The sequence below is a fragment of the Solanum lycopersicum genome, chromosome 7 (genome assembly GCF_036512215.1).
Source record: "Solanum lycopersicum chromosome 7, SLM_r2.1".
Classification (NCBI taxonomy): Eukaryota; Viridiplantae; Streptophyta; class Magnoliopsida; order Solanales; family Solanaceae; genus Solanum; species Solanum lycopersicum.
Window position 1 is genome coordinate 8,971,214 of NC_090806.1, and position 19,877 is coordinate 8,991,090.

The 19,877-nt window shown below is 34.2% G+C and overlaps 2 protein-coding genes across 5 annotated transcripts in view; both read right to left on the reverse strand.

Moving 5' to 3' along the window:
* LOC138337152 (uncharacterized) overlaps positions 1-19,877 on the reverse strand; it is a 74,760-nt gene that overhangs the window by 8,746 nt on the left and 46,137 nt on the right. The gene's annotated exons all lie outside the window — the stretch shown is intronic.
* On the reverse strand, positions 658-9,451 carry LOC101257874 (protein APEM9). Of its 2 annotated transcripts, none has more exons than XM_004242842.4 (7): positions 9,294-9,451; positions 8,496-8,677; positions 8,197-8,361; positions 7,203-7,280; positions 6,430-6,694; positions 5,668-6,026; positions 658-1,374 (listed from the first exon to the last, which is right to left on the reverse strand). In XM_004242842.4, the coding sequence occupies exons 2-7, from the start codon at positions 8,552-8,554 to the stop codon at positions 1,245-1,247; spliced, it is 1,056 nt and encodes a 351-aa protein (XP_004242890.1). In that variant the 5' UTR covers positions 8,555-8,677; positions 9,294-9,451; the 3' UTR covers positions 658-1,244. The 2 variants fall into 2 exon arrangements, with proteins under 2 accessions (XP_004242890.1, XP_004242891.1); XM_004242843.4 differs by having other exon boundaries at positions 8,496-8,588; positions 9,294-9,436.

Sequence of the window (19,877 nt, forward strand, 5' to 3'; positions counted from 1 at the left end):
AACGGGATATAAAGTCTAAAATAGAACACATGTCTATTGTCCTCGAAATATGAAAACTCACCACTGAAGCTACTGAATGGGGATCGAAAATTGATCGATGCATGATCTGGATGTTGAGTACCTAAACCTATATCATGAAATAATGTAGCGCAAAGTATGCGTCAGTACTAGAAATGTACTGAGCATGCAAGATATAGATACTAAGTCGAATAAAGTACATGGTTGAACAATACAAACTAAGCAATGATATAATCTGAACAAGGATATATATATATATATATATATATATATATATATATATATATATGCAGATGCAAATGTTTTAACTCAATTCAATTGCATACGAATTCAAATTTTATGTAAATGCCCTCTGTCGCTCACCTCTCTCGCTTTCTTTCAATCTCGCTCGCCACTGTTATATAAATTTGTATCTATATAAAGATTTCACGTGTATTTATGTATACATATACAATCAGCAAGCACAGAAAACATATACATATACAAATTTAATTTTAAGAGACACACGAATTAGCGCCTAATTTATACAAATCAAATGTTCAATAGCAAACATAATGTCTATTGAGCACAAACAACAAACTGTAGCTATAGAACGCTACTATAATTATTATATTTGTTATTTCTAAAACTTACTCTTAATTAATTAACATTTGGACTCCAAGGGCCCAAAAAATCATTTAAAATAAATTATAATAAAAAGGCAACATGATGGTTCGAGCAACTGTCTTGGTTGAGCTCGAATAATTGGCAAAGAACCATCTTTGTCAATTATCAACACTTTATTTATGACATCTCCACATTGTGGGAGGGTTCAACAGACCTAAGGAATACACAAGGCACTCACTGTATGCACATCCAAAATCTTCAGCTTAAATTTTCATTCAATGAATGAAAAACAACTTCAGAGTGATGTTCAACAGTTAAAAACTCGACATAAATTGAATGGTACCACACTACCACTGCATGAAATTTAACATTGAGAAATCTGAGACTTCCTCTTTGCTAAGAGAATAAATTAATGCCATAGAATATAGGCAAGACAAAGTTATGAAAGAAGCACTCTATTGGCAAAGAATGTGATCTTGATGTAAGTGATTTATATTGTATTTCTGGATGTTCCGCTCCAACTTTTATTTATCTTGAAGATAGCAGCAATATCTTCAGTGATCTTTTATTCATCTACAACAGCTCTGGTTTTGAGCAACTATGAGGAACAAAATTGAGCATCACCGGCTTCCAAGTGTAGCAGGCGGGAGTGGTTGAACAGCAGCAAGAGGATTCACTTGATAAGAGAATGCAAGTTGCCAGAAGTCAACCAAAGCTTTCTTCGTAGATGAAGCTTGTCTCTTAAGAACACTGTAATACCAAATGGGGAAAAGTCAGTCAAGACAATAAGCCCAGAGAGATCTCACTTAATTCACAAACAATACATGTCTAACATAAGCCAAGTCCAAGTACGTAATAGCCTAGCATTTGCAAACTTAACAATGCCAGAAAAGATGGCAGAACGAACCGATACAAAAACAATATGCTTAACTGGACATCTTCACATCATTCTATAATTCCATTAGAGTTTTGGATTGGCAGCAAACTTAAAAGACAGATATAAGTGATTCTGACTATGATATGAGATTCTCATACACCCACAGGTATAACATGAAACACTGCTAAAGAGGCTCAGTTGCATCATGTGCTTGAATGAGGTTTACTTGCTACCTATGTGCATACGGCAACAAAACCAGGCGACTCTTAACTGATGCAACTACTACAAGAGTTTATGCCCTTAACATCAAAGGTTTCTCATGACTACGTGCAATACAAAAAGCTAGAATTATAGAGCCAACCCAATAGATAAATAGACTTATTTCACGTGCTAAACAATGTTTTATATCTTCTAAACCTGATTCCATTTCCTGACAAGTTAGTTCTCCAAAGGTTTTTGATGGAAAACGCCTTAAAATATATTCTAAGGGCTCAGTTGGCAGGAGGGATAAGGGCTCACTAATCCCAGGATCAGTTTTAGGATGAGTTTATCCCATGTTTGGTTGGGATAAAGTCGCTGGATAACTTATCCTACTCCCAGGATTGTAGTGTTATTTTTATCCACATTGAGGGTGGGATAACAATTCTTGGATAACTAATCCCAGGATAACTTGTTCCCAACCAAACGAGTCCTAAAGCATGTACATCCTTTATGTTTCTCAATAAACAAGAAACATCCTGATGTATTCAAAAAATTAACAAATTTTAATCCAGAGTCAACTTTACATCCAAAAACTAACAAATATTTCAAAAACACATGCATAGCACATGATTCACCAAATGGAAGCTGAAAATATTCTTTCGTCCCCATTTGAGAGTAGAACTATCTTCTTACCTAAATCCGAGCAAAAAAGTAAGTGCAGAAGCCCATGCTTCTCAAGTCTTTCTATTTTCTCATACGGTCAATAATAATTTCAGCAGTATACAGTCTAAAAAAATGTGAAGTCACTGGAAGCTAGCTAGTAGTATATTTGATCAAGCTTTCTGAAAACCGAAAATGTTTTTGCTTCAACAAGGCACTTAAATATGCGTGTATCTTTTGTGTGAAATTGCATCTGCTAAACGTTCTCCATGATAGTTTATGCTAATCAGATTAATTACATAGTTTTGACTCCAGGAAGAAGATAACATTGATGAGCAAAAATTTGCCAAAAACATCGAGCATTGATAGAAACTTTCAGTCATCTGGACTATTGCAGTAGAAGATTTCTCTAGGCAAAACCAAAAAAAAAAAAAAAAGACACAGTCGAAGGAGTATCAGAAAATTGAAATTTGAAAAGAGCTGACAAACTTTCTTGATAATTTGGCAGCATTACTAGAGCAGTAATTCCCAATGAGTATAGGTTAAAACAGATGAACAGAAATAAGTTCTTCTTTTTTGCACTTTGTACTGCCGATTTTTGCAGGCAAGTCAAGAAAGAATGCTTAAGTGAGTTAACAGATAGTAACACATTTTTATACTGGGGAATACTTGTAAGAAGCAAGCTTTTTTAAAAAAAAATGGGAAAATTTTGGATTGATCAGCATTTAGGGCTATGCAGGCCACCTCCGAAAATTACAAAATAGTCATAATTAGTTACAAGGAACCTATAAAATCCACTAATTGGATTTCTTTCTTATATTCTATTCTTTACACCAAAAGCCTAAAGTAGTAATAAGTTTCCATTTAATATTCTGTACAGAGCATTCTTTTCCTTGAAAGATCCTCTGATTTCTCTCCTTCCAGATAATCCAGCAACTCAGGAGGTCTACTTTGTTCTCTGGCATGCTCCAGTTCATATTAGCTAGGCTGAAGAGTTCCCACACTTGGGCAGTTGCTTCGCACAGAAGGAAAAAGTGCTTGCTGGTCTCAAGTGCCTTTTTGCATAGTATACATCTTAAGGCAATGTTAATACCCTTTTTCTGCATAGACTCATATGTCAAGCAAGCTCTCTTAGCCACTAACCAAGTAAGCTCTTCACCATTGGTGGAGCCACGCTCTTCCAAATGGTATCCAAGGGCCTGCTGCTCTGCCTGAATTTTTAGCTTATTCTCATTCGTAAACTCTATTAGCAGAGAACACGCCATATCAATTTTTCTTATTCCATGTTGGTCTCAGGGAATCCAGTAATCTTATTCAGCAAATCTATCACCCAGGTTATTTCCCAATCATTAAGAAACCTCATAAAAACCAAGTTCCATCCTTATGGTGACACATTTCCTGTATGCTACGTTCAGGGCTTACACATATAGAGAAGAGCCCAGGAAATAAAGATAGCAAGGTTCCATCGCCACTCCAATCCTCTTTCCAGAAAGAGATTTTGTGCCCCCCCCCCCCCCCCCCCCTTCCAATTTTTACCTTTGTGTTTGCCTTGTCAATAAGAGATTTCTAATGGACCTCCAAACTCACACTTCATAGGTAGTAATCACTTCATTTGTGCACCACTGCCCCTCCTATCCATATTTTATGGGATATCACTCCATAAGGGCTGATTCTCAACAAACTTTCCAGTCCCTCCATCGCAATAATAAAACAAAAAGGGTGACGATGGTCTCCTTGCCTAAGACCCCTTTCTGCTGGAAAAGAACTTACAGGTTTTCCATTTATCAAAATAGAGAACGTGGCGGTTTTATGCAAAATTCAGTCCATTTGAGCCATCTAACCCCAAATCCCATCTGTCTAAGAGTGTTGATTAGATAGTTCCAATTTAGGTAATCATAAGCCTTTTCTATGTCCAACTTGCACATCACCCCTGGCACATCATCTCTAATTCTGGTATCAATTAGTTCACCAGTAATAAGTGCAGCATCCATTATCTGTCTCCCTTCGACAAAAGTCATCTGATGATTGTTAATGAACCAACTCATCGCCTTCTTTGATCTCTCAGACAATATTTTAGCTATTATTTTGTATACCCCTCATGAAGGCTAATAGGCCTGAAGTCCTCTTAAGTTATTTGCCCTCAATTTCTTTGGATACAAGGCCATGAAAGTGGCATTGAAGCTTTTTTCAAACCTCTGCATGCAGTGGAACTTATGGAAGGTTCGCATCAGATCTCTTTTTACCGTGTCCCAGAAAGCTTGGAAGAAAGCCATAATGTACACCCATCTAGCCCAGGGGCTTTGCCTGCTACACATCTTAATCCCTTCCAGCGCCTCCTCCTCTTCAAAAGCCCTTTCTAACCCCTCATGCTCTTCTAATGTTATGCCCTGTACATCTAGAATGTTGAGATTTCGCCTCCAACATTCATCTTCCTTGTACAGGTTTTGATAGAAAGCAACTATTGCATCCTTAATAGCAACGGGATCATTAGATTGTTCACCATTTATCATTAACGAATCAATAGTGTTGAGTCTTTTGTGAGCTGTCTGTAAGGTTGATCGGGATAGAATTCAATGATTGAATAAAGTTGAGCATGTGATTCTTCCCTAACATTTCTATGGAATTTGAGGAAGAAGATAGAGTAGTTACTCAAATGGTGAGGAGAGAGCATATTCTATTTTTTCTGTTTCAAAAGTGTATCGTGAGCATTGCATTTTTTATTTGTTTTTCACTTAGTGTTTGGATGGAAAGTTAAACTTTGGATCAAAGTTGTTCATTTTTTGATACATCACAAATGTTTCTTGTAATTGAGATGCATTTGGGATGTCCTTGAACTTTAGGGTATACTTTAGAGATGTTTACTGTTAACAAGTCTAGGTTCAAATATGATGTATCTTTATACACAGCTTCACATTAGTGCCACACAGCCGCAGTAATCAAATATAAAGTGCATTTCCATCCACTGTCTACAGTAAGTTGAATTTGACTTTGATCCAGCAAAAACAATAAATGAAAGATCAAGAATCAGTTTTAGTGTTTCAAGATAACGGAGGGAATTTGTCAATTTGATATGTCCACTAAACCATGTGCTAATACTATGCAACTTAAGTTGATAAGGGAAAAACATCTTTCAATTCAGAAGTTGTGCTCTAATTCTCTTTATCCTATACAGTGACCATGTCATGAGAAAATTTGGTAGATTTTACACAACAATATGTGTATCCCACAGCTATAAGATGAAGAAAATCATAATAAGAGTAAATTCTTCTTTCTCTAGAAGAGAAGTGGCAGAGAGACTATATTACCTCCATAAAGAGGCTTGTTTTCTCCGCACGATATAGTAAAATAGTGCCGCCAAAAAACCAAGAGAGATACTTCCATTTGATAAGACCAAGCGACTACTTCCGAACTTCAAAGTGACTGTACGAAACCACCACAATGGAGTTCTCCGTCTAGGGAACTCCAGAATTGATTGTTTCTTGGTGTTCTCTCCCTTAGACAGGTCTCTGTGTTCCAAAATATTTGCTGTTCCATTGCATGATTTTTCTTCAATCAGGGAAGTGGAATCAGTTGTGCATTCATCTATTTGGAGCGGTAAAGCTGAGGACTGCGAAGTGCTGACCAGCTTTAAAGTATTCATGGAGTGCAACTGCCTCAAAAGGTCCTGGAATACAGAGAAATAATTAGAAAATTCCCAAGCTATAAGTTACTCTGTCACAAAATAGCCAAACCACCAACGGCATATCAAAACACAACAAAGGTGTCTCAGTCAGACTGCACTGTACAGTTCCTATAAGCATATTTCTCTTTCAACAAAGTTTAATCTCAAAAAATTAGGGCGTATTAGACTATATATTCAACCATAAATCACCAAGGAAGTTCAACTCATAGTGCTAAGAACCTCAAGAATATAAATTCCAACAACATACTTATACAAGGAAAACAACACAGTTACTCCAATTTGATGCCCTGCACAAAAAAAACTGGAAGAGTGTAGGGGACAAAAGAAAAAAAATAACATGAGACCACCATTTTAATAAAATGAAGCAAGAAAGATTATTGTTTACCTGCCTCTTCTCCTCAGGTAGAGGGAATTTCTCAACCCAAGAGATAGCAAGATCCAAATTTCCTAGAATCCTCCCCAAAAAGGTTATCACATAGAGCTCAACAATTTCCAGGTACTTATCAACTCCAAGGGAAATCTGATTGCTAAATTCTTCCATGCTTGCAACAGTATAATACTTTCCATCAACATATCGCCACTTCATAAGGAATTCCTCTAGAATTTCTTGAACTTCAGCAGAAGGGCCATCTGGTATCTGGAGACACACCCTGGAGAAAAAGTGTAGAATCATTTCCATATCAAAGAAGGGAGCCTATCTAAAAATGGTGAAGGAAAAGGAAGTTATGAGGAGCAACCTTGCAATAATAAGAACATTTCAAGCTCGGAAGAGGGATCATGAAACTTTTTCCTGTTCACTTTGGATACATGGGATACCAGGGAGTACATGATTTCAGATTCAGGATCTCAAAACCAAAAGAATAACAATGCAAAGAGTGTGTCTCGATTTTTAAAGGCACTCTTCTATTTTATGCGATTAAAACAATTCAAGTTATAGAGATCTAGTATGAAAAAAAGTGAATGATAAATCAATTGCAGCATAAAATTGAGAATGGTAATTAAAGTTGTATTCCAACAATGACGCCCAACCTTATTAAAAGGAAAAATCATCTCACTAGACCACCAAGCTGAGAAACATCAAACTCATGTGGACAATTATCTGTGCTAAACGAAGATGTGCAATTATTAGGGAAATAGCATGTCCAAGAAATGAGGTACCCAGTAAGGAAAACTTGGGCAGGAACAGCACTGACTGATCCAAATAGCATTTTCAGCTGCTTCAGTATTTCTGATGTCCTGTCAAACATATAAACCATATTAGTGTCCGAATGAAAGCACACAAGCGTTTTTTTCTACAAAAGAAAGCAGCAGGATTACCACATCGAGAAACAGTAAAAGATGAGAAAGCAGTTCACTAGTCTGACCAATAAGACAGATACATCAGAGCCACTCCATACAAAGCATTTCAGATGTACTCATAAATCCAAGCAATATCAGAATCTTAGTTGTGTGGACTCTTCACTTCCGATGCTGTAACAGCGTTGGATTCTCCAATAATATACTAGTTGTGGAGAATCTGACATGCACCATTGACATTTTTGAAGAGTCCAAGCAACATAGATCAGAATATATGTGTTCTATTTGGAGGAAAACATTTAGTTTCCAGTTTTGCCATGTTCGGTTAGTCAACACTTTTGGAAAGCATTTTCTCGAGGAAAACAAGTTCCTTAAAATTAGGAAATAATGACTTCCCTAGTAGGAGGGAAAAACAAGTTCACAAGTGGCATTCTATATTAGTTGTGTGCTCCTGCCCCCAATACACCTCATCTTCATCTCCAACCCCACCTCCCGTAGTGTTATATACAAATGCTTTTAGTGTAAAAAATTCTCTTACATACCGATCACAAGAAAATAAGTAAGAAACCCTCTTATTTTCCTAAAAACATTTTTCTTCCTACCTAACAACCGAGACTCTATCAATTCAACGCAGATGGGGACAAACATATTCCTCTGCAGTACAGTTTTTTTTTTTGAAATGGGTAATGGCCCTCTGCAGTACAGTTTGTAACAGCTAATAATGAAGCAACTCTCAATGCTCAAGTAAGATTGTCATTTAACCCTAACTCAGGCAAACGATATTTTCAAAAGTCTTGTAATAGAATAAGAAAATGCAGGTAATACATAAATGAATAGAAGTGGCATAAACAAGTACCTCCCCAGCTCTTTGTAGGACTGCACCAAAATCATGGCAGCTGATTCCAACATATCACCCAATTCGCAATTGTCTTCATTCATTTTACCATTTTTCTCAATTAATTGCTCAATAATTGAGGAAGACAAAGTTGCTGCTTCTTGGAACATACAACACACCAGATAACTACAAAATTGAACATGACAATTAGAAAGCAATTTTGACCAAATTGTTGCTTAATGAATCAAGAATAAACCCCAAAAAAGAAAAAGACAATTCTTTGCTGGGTAACTGGCCCAAAAAAAAGAAGAAAAGAGTACCTTTCTGAAAGCTCAATTTCATCCCAAGTCAGAAAAGATGGTGCACCCTCCATAGACATCTCTCTTCCAGGTAATCAAGCGTCCGGTTTGGGGCTATTTTTTTTTAAAAAAATAATCAGTATTTGTAGTTTCGTAAGGTGCGCTCACAAAGATTTTTCCTCTATTCTGTTCTTTATACACTTCTACAAAAAAAAAATATAGCCAGATGTGTTACTAAAAATTCTCTTAAAAATTGTAGGAGGCCAAAAGCCTACAAGAAAATATGGAGGAAACTAATCCAATATACAATCAAACCAACTAAGCCTCAACCCCAAACTAAACGGGTTCAGCTCCAATTCCAGTACTAGAATATAAATGAACTTATTTACCAAAGGAGAATTCCTTCCAGCCAATAATGAGAACTTAAGCATTGTTGAGAATCTTAAAAATGAAAAATTAAGTGACACAATGGAAAATACCAAAAGCATGCAGTTTTATAGCAAAACATACCCAATTAAAGAGAAAGATACCCAAATAGCAAACCGCAATATAAAAAAGTTTACTTGGAGAAACAAAATGTAGGGTTTTAAAGTGAGAAGTTTACTCGTTAGCCACAAAACATCAACTTACATGATCTGATCAAAATTCTAGACGAAAAACTCAATATTCCAATTTTACTTTTCTCTATACCTAGGGTTACCTTCTATACAAACAGAAAAAAAAAACTCATACACATAGCCAGAGACAAAACTGAAGATTCAAGAGAAAATAATCAATTTTGGCGGAAGAAATTCGAGAGAAAAAAAGGAGTAAACTTACCAGATGTTGTTTGGTCGGTGATCGGTGATCGGAGGAAGGAAGAAGGCGATAAGAGGTTTATTGTTTCGTAAGGTAGGTGCACAGACAAAGATGTTTGTATATTTATTGGGAGTGCCATCTCAAATGATACGATGGAGTAAGTTATCGAATGGTAAGATAGAGTAAGTTCAATTTAATTGAAGCTTTTAAGATAATCTAAAAATATGATTGAGAAATATAAAAAGAAATACTGATCAAAAGAAAAAATAATATTTGCAATTCAAAAAGTAAAATTATTTATAAATTATAAAATTTAAGCTCAAAATTATATAAATATAACAAAAGTAGATAAAGAAAAAAAAATTTCTTTTATTCAAGTGTGTTATTTAAATGATGAATGAAATTTTCTATTCATAATGTTGAGATATCGCTCACAAAAATCATCTATCTAATAGATACATAGGTATCTACATTGTTATCCAAAAGGAGAGATTCATATATCATGTAGGGAATGCACATACATAAATTTGATTTGTTGTTCTTGAATAAACCTAATGGACATCCACTATTCAATGGATTTATAACGCTCCCCCTTGGATGTTCATTGATGATGTATCTCGTTAAAATCTTGCTAGGAAAAACTCTGTGGGGTGAAGGAAAAATAGTACAAATATCTCTTGATCCGCATTATTTGTTGTCTCATTAAAAACTTTGACAGGAAAATTCAGTGGGACAAAGCCTCGATCAAGAAAAAAAGAACGTAACGCGTATTATACTCCCTCGAATCAAAATATCACTTAATTCCTTGTGATGATGTCCTCAAATATTATATAGTAACTTCTCAAGTATTGATAGTGACTATGGCTTTGTGATCAAATCGCATTCACGAAGATGTTGCATGGTTGAACCCATCATGATATATCATTGTCTGATTTCATGGATATGATGAGGTTTTGACCTTAGCCGAATACATTCTTGAATATTATTCTATTCGTCATGACCTCGTAATTGTAAGTAAATTGATCATTCAACTTATTCATTGCAACAATCATCTTGTGAGCACTTTCATTTGCAGTTGATTATCATCGTATATACTAGTTGGTATTTTTTTCAAAGAAAAATCACACATTTCCTTAATGTGGTGTGTTATTGATCTCAATCAGACGCACTCTCAACTTACTTCATGAGGGCATTTATTTTTGTATGGTTTGAAGATGTGGTTATCACCGTTTGTTTTAGTGATTGTCATGTGTTTCAGATCGAACTATTTGCGGATCACATAAATATACTACATTTGTGTAATCAATCAATTTCGACTTGAATTCTTCGAGATAGAATAAACTCATGTCTATGGTCCTTCGAAGATATCCAAGTATGTGTTGTAACACCATTTCAAGTCCTTTTTGTTGAGGAGGAACTGTTGCCAGTAAATTTACAAGAAGCTCTTCATCCTTCTTTTGGGATCAAAGTGAATCTTTATTTATGTCAAATTGATCTCATAATCATTCAGATACTCAATGATTTATTTATGCCAGGCGATCTCACAATCATTGTGGTACTCAATGAATGTGATTTATCCACATAAAATTGCATCAAAATGTTTCTGTGTTATGTTGATTGATGGATAAATATTAAATTCGTCAAATTCTCATTCTGTTGGTCAAATTTTTTTTTTTTGTCTTTCTAGGATCATTTCATTTTAAATTTCCTTCTCGAACACTCATTAGCTTTCAAAAGTTCTTTAGGAGTGTTAATAATGTTCAAGTCATCAATATACACAACTATTATAACAAATTCAGATCTTGACATTTTCATGAAAATGTAAGGACAATTAGAGTAATTCTTTTTGTACCCTTTTCCTCCTTGATTATATCAATCCATATAAGAATTCTTGAATCTTTTCTTTCAAACTTTTATATGCTCCGAACACCTTGATTGCTTTAAGGATTTTCATATAACCCCCAATATTGTTTAGCTAGACATGATAATTATTCATTACATGTATTCAATTTTTTATATATTTTCAAATCAAAGCAAATCTCATTGCATCCACCATGGGAGAAAACATCTCCAATAATGTCAATTTTTTTTTGCGACAAACCTTTATGCCCCAAGGCACAAGTCGTACTTGATATCTTACAGTTATGTTATCGCATAATAATTTATTTGTACCCACTGACATTATACCTTGATTTATGAACTAACAATCCAAAGAGTCACTTTTTTAAGCCAAACAAAATATACTTGAATTATACATTTTACTTGGACAATAATTTATTTGTTCACACTCTATGACAGATTTGAATTAAAAATCCTCATCATAATTTATATCATTGGGCGCTACTTTATATCAAATATACTGTCAACGGTTATTTTATAAATGATTCCAATATAACATAAATTATCGAGATCTCTTCATTTTTCAGGTATGTGAACCTTTTTCAAGGTTTTATGGAGTATTATGTCAATGGGCTCTTTTATAGCACTTTTCTCATTATCATGACCATATTTATTATTTGCTCATCTCCTTCTTCAAAGAATTTTACGCTTGAAATCGATTGGTTTATTATGCTTTAGACGTATCATAAACTCTATCCTTTAAAGACTTTTTATTGGAGCATTTGCATCTGAATTATAACATAGGGTTCCGACAATAGATTTGCAACATTATGCAAATGAATTATCACTTGAACTTCAAGTTCACATTTTCTTTTAACGAGGATCTAAATAATTCATAATTAACCTTATAATAAGTTTTAGTTGTGAGTCATCTCTCCCCGTAATGTTAGATATCTAACATTCAACCCCATATCATTTGAAATCCATCTGGTACATGGTGGAGCAATTAAATCACGTACCAAATATTCAAATTTTAGATAGAAATTGTTTGATTCCTGACCCTGAATCAATTATGATGGAAAAACATTGTTGGCATGATGCATACATGTGTTTCTACATGTTAAATAAAAAATATCTCATATCAAATCATATTTGGGAGTTTTGCTCTCATACCCATGGTTTAGCTATAATTTGGAGACATACAATTTCTGTTAAACCATCCAGCATTATCAATAGAATTTCATAATTTAGAATTGTGCTCTTAATTAGAAATTTGAGCAAACAATCTTACAAAAATCAATTTGTAAGTTGACAATAAAGCATATGTGACCATCTCATAGATGCATCGATCATATAGTTGAAAATGACCCACATGACAGGTGAATGTGTCATATTCACCTTTTTATATGTTCCAAAAACTTCAGGAGATTACAATTCCAACTATAGCTGGTACAATGATCATTTACAAGAGAACAAGCAACACAAGAGAATTCTTAAAGAATCTTTTATTTCTTCATCATACAAACCACATGAATTCTCAATTACATTTGCATCATATTTAAACCAGAATGGACATCCACTATTCAATTGATTTATAACACAAAGCTCATATCTCATTATATTTATATATTTTTTTAATAATTTAGGGCAGAACTATTCACGTCAAGTTTGCCTCATTTGTTGGCTTCTTCTCCAAGCTACCTTTTACGCAAAACTACTCACTCCAATTTTGCCTCCTTTCCTACCTTTTTCTTCTTTCCCAAGCTACTTTCTACTTGAATCCCATCAATGAATAATATGACAATTTTAGTGCAACAAGAAGATAAAAGAAAGCACACATGAAATGGAACATCAAGAAAGCATCAAATCTTTTCTACTATTCAAAGTTTCTCTAGCATTTTGCTATACTTTTCTAAGTTTTCATCTTTTCCACAAATATCTATCATTCTTTCTTCTTTATTCATTATATGTCATCTCCTTATCTCTATGATCTCATACACAAATTACGATGTTGCTCGAAATATTTAGGCCTAAGTCATCTCTACCCACTCAAAGTTGTCCGCATAATTCATTTAGACACCTCAACTATTTCTTATGCCAATTGAACACTTTATTTGTTCAAAAGTCATTCCTGTTAGACACAAAATGCTGACATGGCAAAAAACGTGTATTTCACTTTCCTTGAGCGCGTTAATTAATTAAAAATAATATTTTCCCTTTTTTTCTTAATTTATACCCCTAAGTTAATTTTAAAAAAAATAATTAACAAAAAAGAAGATATGTTCTTCTTCTTCCCTATTTCTATCAACCCCAACCCAACCCAACCACCATACCCATGCACCAATGGTTATCTTCTTTCCCATCATTCTAATGATTTCAAAATTCTTAGCATCAGTGGTTATCTTCTTCCCCCACCATTCTAATGGTTTCAAAATTCTTAGCATTTTGTTTCATTCTTTTTTTTTTCATTTTTTGTAAAAAAATCTGCTAATTTAATATGTGAGAAGAAGAAAAATTCGAACATTGGAGTTAAAAATTGATCAATATTCGTCTATCTCTATTTCGATCACTCCGATTGAACAAACATCTGCCACTCATTAATTTATTAAAGATGATATTAAAAAATTCAACATACTTTAAATTTTTTTTGGTCATGAATCTTAAAAACAATTTATTAACGTTTATTTATTTTCACAAAAATCTCAAAACAAATGGAGAATAACAGATGATAGGAGATTAAATTTGAACGGGAGGTTTTTATTTTTGTTATGGTGGCTGCCGGGGTTACTGGGTGGAGGAATGGATAGAGGAAGAAGAAAGGTCAAAGGGTTAGGTGTGATGGGGGAGATTTTTATAAATACTTTTGTGATTAATAAATAAAAGGAAACTATTTTTCATTTTTTTAAATTAAAAAAAATTATATTTTATTGCTAGATTGGGTCCATGTGCCAAGTTTCATAATTTTATTTATCATTTTTTAAGTCAATGCGCATGAATTACACGCAAAATATTTTTTAAAAAAATTTCATTTTATGTTCAATAGATACATATTCTTTAATATTAAAGTGTCTAATAGGTAATAGTCTTAGTTGAGGTGTCTAAGTGAATTATGCGAACAACTTTAAGGGGCCGCATATGACTTGAGCCAAATATTTATTACAAAATCAGTTCTTAATAGATGGCATATGAACAATATTTTTGTTGGCGTAAGGTAAACATGTTATTATATATATAATTTCACAGATTGAATATATTTTTATGTTTAATTTTAGTTTATCAATGAAAAAAAATTAAAAGTCAAATAATCATATTTGATTTACGTACTCATTCAATCGAGAAGTTAAATATGAGAATCGACAACAAGAACATCATTTATTATGCATGTTATAAAATAAAAATTAATGTACATAAAAAATAGTTCTAAAAATGCAATGTAGTTGTTTTCTAAATCTGTTCATATCACATCTAAAAAGTTTAATTCAAATACTTTTAATATATTTATACTATTAAGTTGGAATAACTAGTCCTTAATAAAATTGTACCTATTTTATATGATTTTCTTATTATGTCAATTTACTTATTTCAGTAAGGGTACTTTTTTTTAATAATGATTCAAATCGCACAAATTATGGCAAAAATTATTGTTATCCTCTTTAACTTTGTATAAATTCTATAAGATAATAATACCTCAGCTGAATCACGCGCAATTTATTTAGGTATCCTGTATCACTTCTTGCAGGTTGCTTATGAAGAAGTTGTTGGGTATGTAGCAAGAATTATTGATGGGAAATAGAGGGAAGGAGAGAAATTTGAAAAATTTAGAACTTGAAAGGTTGGGAACTTGAAAAGTCCTCTTATACTTTAATGAAAAAGGCAATAGTTCCTCATCGGTAATGGAAATGAAAATAGGAGAGTTTAAATAAATAAACACTCCTATTAATTGTTAAAAGGGTTGGAAAGAGGGACACCCCTCGCGCCATCGTCGTCGTCGCTCGCTCGCTTTGGCTTCGGCTACGGCTACGGCTACGGCTTTGGCTTTGGCTTTGAAAAAAAAAATGATCCAAAAATTATTTTCAATTAATTAGTTGATAACAGAAGTTAACCGAAATGTTTTCAACAAAGTTAACCCGACCCGACTCGGATCCGCGCGCGTGACCCATTTTAAATTCCGTTATAGTTAAAAATTCCCGCCACTGTTCTGAAAGGTTGCAACTTTCAGGAACAGTCAATACCATTTGAAAGTTTGCAACCTTTCATTAATGGTCGTGTCAATTTTGAAAGGGTTGCAACCTTTCAGAATATATTCTTCTTGCCTATAAATACCATTCAATCTTCAGAATATTTACTAACGAATTATCTGATCTTCCTTCTTCTTAAAAACACATATTTCTTCGTGTACTTTCCTGCTATGGATTGATTCGCTGACAGTAGAGTTTTTTGTATCTATATTCTACTGATTAAGATCATTTTACCCTGGGAGGTTATATTCCAAATCAAACCTCGGATACTAGAGGGGAATAATTTCCTTAAGGGGACACTGTGAATTCACTGGACTTGATTTTCTTCCTAAATTATCAAAAAGAGTATTCCAGATTCTGGTAAGTTTTACAGATTCAATTATTTTTTATAAATAAATTTCTGTTCATCTTATTTACTGGTTCTAAAAATCTCAGTTACTTTGTGTTTCTGAATGATTTATTACAACCAGTAATTTTTTATTTTCATAACACAGATTGACAAGAATCTTAAGGAAATTATTTAAATCTGTGTTTCTGGTGGAGACAAAAATCTTTGTGATTTTATACTCCTTTAAGTTTGCAATTATAATTTATTGCTTACTTATATTGTATCGATTTTGTTTATCAGAAATGGAAAACACTGGTGTTACAGTGGCTGTTACTGCACCAACCCGAACTCTTGTGTCACAAGCAGAGAAACCGGGTAAATTCACAGGTGTGAATTTCAAAGGATGGCAGCAACGAGTATTTTTCTGGCTTACCACTCTTGGTCTGCAGAAATTTACAAGTGAAGATACTCCAGTACCTGCTGATGATATGTCAGACAGGGAAAAATTTGTGATTGTTGAAGCATGGAAACAGTCAGACTTCCTATGTAAAGGTTACATTTTTAAGTGCTTTAGAGGATGACTTATAAAATGTCTATAGTGCAATAACAACTTCAAAAGAGTTGTGGAATGCACTTGAGAAGAAATATAAGACAGAAGATGCATGCTTGAAAAAGTTTGTGGTCACAAAGTTTTTAGACTATAAAATGGTAGATAGTACTGTTGGATCACAAGTGCAGGAACTTCAACTTATTCTCCATGATATGATTGCTGAAGATATGGTAGTAAATGAAGCTTTTCAAGTGGCTGCAATGATCGAGAAGTTGTCTCCTTCGTGGAATGATTTCAAGAATTATCTTAAGCACAAGCGTAAAGAAATGAAGCTTGAAGATCTTGTGATTCGTCTCAAGATTGAGGAAGATAACATAAATACCGAAAAGAAGTTGCGTAAGAGTTCAACAACCATTGGAGTTAATATTGTTGAAGAAGCTCCTACCGAAGACAAAAAGAGAAAGAAGTCCAACGGGCAGAAGTCAGAACAGGCCAAGAAGAAATTCAAAGACAACTGTTATAATTGTGGCAAGGCTTGTCATAGATCTTCTGATTGTCATGCTCCAAGAAAGGACAAAAACAAAGGCAAAGACAAAAGTCAAGCAAACATCGTGGAAAAGATAGAAGATGCAGATGACTTGTGTGTAATGATATCAGAGTGTAACATAGTTAGAAATCCCAAGGAGTGATTTCTCGACTCATTTGCTACTAGACATATTTGCTCTGCAAAAGAAGCCTTTGCTACATACACTCCTGCTGAGTACGATGAAGATTTATTCATGGGAAACACAGCAACAACAATGATTGCAGGAACTGGGAAAGTAATGTTGAAAATGACATCCGACAAAGTGTTGACTTTAAACAATGTTCAGCATGTCCCTACTATTAGGAAGAATTTAGTTTCTGCTGCACTACTCGTTAAGAACGGGTTTAAGTGTGTCCTAGTTAGTGATAAAACTGTAATAAGTATGAATGAAATGTTCATAGGAAAGGGCTACCTCAATGAGAGTCTTTTCAAACTAAATGTAATGGTTATTGACAATATTAATAAAAATTCTGCTTCTGTTTACTTATTGGAGTTAAGTGATTTATGGCATGCCCGTTTGGGACATGTAAATTACAAAAGCCTTGCGAAAATTGGTTAATCTAGAAGTATTGCCTGATTTTAAATTAGATAAGTCGAAATATGAAATTTGTGTGGAAAGTAAGTTTGTTAAACATCCTTACAAGTCTATTGAAAGAAATTCTAAAACTTTAGACTTAATTTACACAGATATATGCGATATGAAGTCAACACCATCTCGTGGTGGGAAAAAGTATTTTATAACTTTTATTGATGATTGCACTCAATTTTGTTATGTATATTTGCTTAATAGTAAGGATGAAGCAATTGATGCATTTAAGCAATACAAAAATGAAGTGGAAAACCAATTGAATCTAAAGATAAAAAATAATCCAGAGTGATAGGGGTGGAGAATATGAATCTCCTTTTGCAAGGTGCAGTCAAATTTTGGCAGAACAGAAGAACAGAACATTAAAGGAAATGATGAATGTCTTAATGATCAATTCTAGTTCACCGCGAAATCTTTGTGGGGAAGCCATCCTTACAGCTAATAAAATACTCAATAGAGTACCCCATCGAAAAACACAATCAATTCCATATGAGTTGTGGAAAGGAAGAAAACCCAACTTGAAATATTTCAAAGTGTGGGGGTGTTTAGCCAAGGTAGAGGTTCCTTTACCTAAGAGGGTTAAAATTGGACCCAAAACAATAGATTGTGTCTTTATTGGGTATGCTGTGAATAGTAAAGCCTGTCGATTTTTGGTTCACAAATCTGATAATCCTGAGATTCATGTTAATACGATAATTGAATCAGATAAGTCAGAATTTTTTGAAAACATTTATCCGTATAAAACTGAAAGTTAGTCAACAAGTGAAAGACCTAAACGACCACGAGAAGAATCAATGGAAAATATTCTAACTAAGGAGGAACCTAGGCGAAGTACTCGACAACGAAAATCTGTTTCTTTCGGACCAGATTTTGTAGCACTATTGCTTGAAAATGAGCCTCAAACATTTAAAGCAGCTATGCCTTCGTCAGAGTCAACTTATTGGAAAGAAGCAGTCAATAGTGAGATTGAATCAATTTTAAGCAATCACACTTGGGAATTGACTGATCTTCTTCCAAGAAATAAACCTTTAGGATCAAAATGGATCTTTAAAAGGAAAATGAAACCTGATGGGACTATTGACAAATATAAGGCTAGTCTGATAGTCAAAGGGTACAGACAAAAGGAAGGTCTAGACTACTTTGACACATACTCTCCAGTAACAAGGATAACATCAATTAGGATGTTAATAGCACTAGCAGCAGTGCATGATCTTAAAATCCACCAAATGGATGTAAAGACAGCCTTCTTAAATGGAGTGTTAGAGGAAGAAATTTACATGGAACAACCTGAAGGGTTTATAGTTCCTAGTAAAGAAAAGAAAGTGTGCTGACTTGTGAAGTCACTTTATGGACTCAAGCAAGCACCCAAACAATGGCATGCTAAATTTGATCAAATAATGTTGGCAAATGGATTCAAGATTAACGAATGTGAAAAATGTGTTTACATTAAAAACGTTATGAATCATGAAGTCATTGTTTGTTTATATGTTAATGACATGTTAATAATGAGTAAATAAATTGACGATATAAATGCTACTAAGCGCATGTTGTCCAGCAAGTTCGATATGAAAGACTTAGGAGTTGCTGATTTGATCTTAGGGGTCAGGATTATCAAAACTCCCCAGGGACTAGCATTATCTCAATCTCATTATATTGAAAATGTATTGGATAAGTTCAATTACTTGAATTTCAATGTAGTCGAAACTCCAATTGATTTAAGTTGTACATTAAAAAAGAATGAAGGTCAAAGTGACTCTCAATTGGAATATGCCAGAGTGTTGGGAAGTTTGATGTATATTATGAATTGCACGCGACCAGATATAGCATGTGTTATTAGTAAACTGAGTCGGTACACTAGTAATCCGAATCAAACTCACTGGATGGCTATGAAACGTGTGTCGGGTTATCTAAAATGGGCACAACATTATGCTTTGCATTATAATAAATATCCTACTGTGATTGAAGAATATAGTGATGCAAATTGGATCACCGGGTCAAATGATGTAAAATCCACAAGTGGTTATGTATTCATACTTGGTGGAGGAGTTGTCTCTTGGAAATCTTCCAAATAGACATGTATTGCTCTCTCCACAATGGAATCTGAATTCATTGCTTTGGATAAGGCTGGTGAAGAAGCGGAATGACTCTGGAATTTCCTAGAGGATATTCCATTCTGGCCCAAACCTGTTGGACCAATTTGCATACATTGCGATAGTCAAGCAGCAATAGGTAGGGCAGGGAGCGTTATGTACGACGGGAAGTCTCGTCATATACGACGTAGACATAACACCATAAGACAACTGCTCTCTAGTGGAATTATCACAATTGACTATGTAAAGTCAAGCGATAATGTGACAGATCCACTAACGAAAGGCCTAGTGAGAGAGGCAGTTGAAAGATCATCTAAGGGAATGGGTTTACGGCTTAGGACAAGTCAGCATGACGGTAACTCTATCTAGCAGACTGGAGATCCCAAGA

What these genes read in the sequence shown, in the direction of transcription:
- LOC101257874 (XM_004242842.4), bottom strand. Translation starts at nt 8,554, where the DNA reads ATGTCTATGGAGGGTGCACCATCTTTTCTGACTTGGGATGAAATTGAG. An exon ending in GAAATTGAGCTTTCAGAAAG is followed by an intron (nt 8,362 to 8,495) that starts GTACTCTTTTCT and finishes TCAATTTTGTAG; the next exon opens with TTATCTGGTGTGTTGTATGT. An exon ending in TCCTACAAAGAGCTGGGGAG is followed by an intron (nt 7,281 to 8,196) that starts GTACTTGTTTAT and finishes TATGTTTGACAG; the next exon opens with GACATCAGAAATACTGAAGC.